Source organism: Silene latifolia, chromosome 11 (assembly GCF_048544455.1).
Source record: "Silene latifolia isolate original U9 population chromosome 11, ASM4854445v1, whole genome shotgun sequence".
Lineage (NCBI taxonomy): Eukaryota > Viridiplantae > Streptophyta > Magnoliopsida > Caryophyllales > Caryophyllaceae > Silene > Silene latifolia.
In genome coordinates, this window is record NC_133536.1 from 1,163,297 (window position 1) to 1,166,591 (window position 3,295).

General features: G+C 33.6%; 1 protein-coding gene across 1 annotated transcript; it reads left to right on the top strand.

Moving 5' to 3' along the window:
- The first annotated feature begins 1,325 nt into the window (after positions 1 to 1,325).
- On the top strand, positions 1,326 to 1,928 carry LOC141612553 (kunitz trypsin inhibitor 5-like). Its single transcript, XM_074431364.1, has one exon. It carries the CDS (start codon positions 1,326 to 1,328, stop codon positions 1,926 to 1,928), a length of 603 nt encoding a protein of 200 aa, XP_074287465.1.
- The last annotated feature ends 1,367 nt before the right edge of the window (positions 1,929 to 3,295 follow it).

Genomic DNA, 3,295 nt, shown 5'->3' on the forward strand with positions numbered 1-3,295 from the left:
CAACAACAACAAACAACAACTACATCGACAACAACAACAAACAACAATAACAACAACAAAACACTAACAACAACAACGAGAATGAAGAAAAAAGAAGAACGAAATTGAGGAAAATAAAGAAGAAGAAGAAGAAGAACGAGAATGAAACGATTATTCATTCAAATCAAGCAAACATCAATTACTAAACTAATGGAATCGAGCAAACATACAAATTTGACAATAAAGAAAATCGGGTTGCACTTGAGATAAAAAACCGGATTGCGAGAATGGAATCGAGAAAAAAAGGTGTTGCAATGGTGCGTGGTGTCGACGGCGGTGTGCTGGTCTGGTGGTGGTCGTCCAAGGCGGTGGTGTGCGGAGTCGGTGGTGGGTTTTTGGTGGAGAAAGAGAGTAGGGAGTTGAAGAGGTAGAGAGAAAGAGAGTTGAAGAGAGTAAGGGCAATGAACGTCTTTTTTATAAAAAGCGTCGACGATTTTTTTATAAAACGTCGACGACGTTTTACAACCCGGTTATTTTATTGTATTATATTTTTTTTAGGTAGGCTATAACACTTCATTTTTTCTTGAATGTATAAGTTATACCGCGGTAAAACTGTGGGTTCTACATTGTTCTATTTATAGTGTCTAAAAAAATGAATTTTGTAAGGATATTTTGTACGTAGCACTTTTTTGTACGTAGCACTTTTTTTAAAAGTATTACAAAAAGTTTGCAAGGAGTCGGATTATGTAAGGTATTCGAATCATATTGCTTAATGTGTTTCGTAAAGAGAATTTGTTCTCAAATACACCCCTATTACTTCACAGTACTATTTAGACAAATTGGGGCATCTTGCTCGTTAAGGAGCTTTTTTAGGCAAGATTGCTAATTGTGTTGATCGTTCGTAGTTAACTTGTTCTTTATTTCATTTTGCACTGATACCTTTTAAAAAAATGTGTGCCTTACTCGAAGAGGCGTTTCGCTTAATATTTAATGACTATGGTTTCTAAGTATTTTGCATTACCGTCGTTTTTTAGCATGTATAATGTATAGTGCTTATTATGATCCATCGGCGTTTTCCGCCAGATGATGGGCAACATCCTTTTCTATTCCATTCATCCTCTTGCGGTTAGGTAAACGATTAGCCAAATTGGGGCACCGCACTCGGGAGGGCGCGGAGCAACGACTAGTAAATAGAAATATATAATTTTTTAGTTAATTTGAGATTGTGAATCATTGGGCATACCCATTTTTCTAACAATTACTTCATGCCCTACGAATTGAGGTCACCACTCCACTATAAAAACACTACTATTCCTTCATAATTCTCACACCCTCAACTCCTCAAAATGTCTTCCTTCCTCTTCTTAGCATCAATCACCCTAGTCCTACTCTCAATCCTCCCACCCTCCACTACTACAATTCTACTTCCCGTCGATATCGACGGGGACTTGATACTTAATGGAGGGGAGTATTACATTATCCCCATAACCACTACAAGTGGTTTTACCTACACCAAAAAACATAAGGAATGTCCACTTTACATCACCCCAGAAAAAACTGAAAATTCACCTGGTACCCCAGTTAAGATCAATGTTGCTGTGAGTTCTGTTGTCATTAGCCTTAACACGCCAATTGTCTTAACCTTCAAAGGCCCCACACCATGCAACGAATCCCTGATATGGAGACAAACCCTGGACCCAACCCGAAAGTTTTACTTCACCACCGGTGGTGTGTCTACCCTGCCAATCCCTGAACCTTTTTTCATCACTAAGAGGGACAAGTCCTTAAAACCTATGTATGAGTTACAGTTTTCGCCTACGCCTTGGGGAGAGGAGAGGTTTAATGTTGGAATACATAAGGATGGACTTTTAGGTATCACCGAGCATCCTACTACCGTGTACTTCAGGAAAGCTTTCAATGTTCTCGAGTTACCTACGAGTACCTCTTAATTAAATCGTCTTACAATAATGTGAGATAAACCTTTTAAAATTAAAACTACTCAATTATTTATAATAATAAATGAGTAGTGCTTAGCCATAAGAGGATTCTCCAGACTTCTTTGTTAGACGACGGTCTTTTTATATAATTTTTGTCGTTATCTATTTATGCATGGTGTACGTAATTGTAGTGTTTAAATAAGTGGTAACTAATTGTATGATTAATAAGTTCATCCTCGAGTTAGGAAGGGTGTTGAATTATCAAGGTAACAATTATGGTGTACATCTTATTACTATGCACGTACAGTAACGAAGTCAGAATTTGGGGTTAGGTAAACGAAAAATGTCGATAGGAGTAAATAAGTAATGACATAAGAAAAACTCGAAGAAAACACTCTTAGATATCATCACCAAGTATCCTATTATCGTGTACATCAAGAAAGCTTTCAATATTATCGAGTTATCAGCCTCTTAAAATCTAAGTCATCAATATTAATTGTGTAAAATCGTCTTACAATGGATGAGATTGTTTCCGCTTAAATGTAAAAGCACTCATTTATTTATAATAAAAAAATGAGTAGCGTTTATCAATAATGTACTATATATAACCAATAACCAATCAATTAGTCTCACTATAGATGATCCGTCTAAAGTGAAAGACGAGTCAAATATGCTTAAAGTGGTGACAATTTGGGGGTCCTCCATGCAACTTATTACTTGTCTTATACTTAAAACTAGTGTAATTCCCGTGCTACAGCACGTTATTTTTTTGGTTTTGTTTTATAAAAAGACATTCTCATTAAATTAATTGCTTAAATTAACTGTACCTTTAATGTTATAATATACTAATATAATCTTAATAAGAGATAGAAAATGAAAGTTTATTACCATCAAAAGATACTTTAAGTTATTTTTGTCTTAAACCATTTTTACTTTACTATAAAAATTAACTCTATAATGCTATATCATTGTATAAAACTAATTTATGACATTCAATTACATTAAGTGATGTAAAATGTAAAATCTAATTAAAACGCGTATAAATCTTATAACAAAAATAGGTAAAAACAGTATACCACACACTTAAAAAGATGATTTACGAATAATTAAACTAATATTTTTTTATTTTTAATTAAAAAAATATATAAAATTTGTTACATCCTTTAAATATACACCATATTTATTATTTAGAGTGTAACTGATGAAGGATAATATAAGAAACATATTTACGTAACTTTAGGGTGTAAGTGATGATAATAACTATGTTAAAGACTGCATAAATAGCAGGTTTGCGTAATTTTAGAGTGTAATTGATGAAGAAGAATAGTATCTATGAAAATAGAAATGATTGCATAATAAATTATGGATTTTAATGAAAA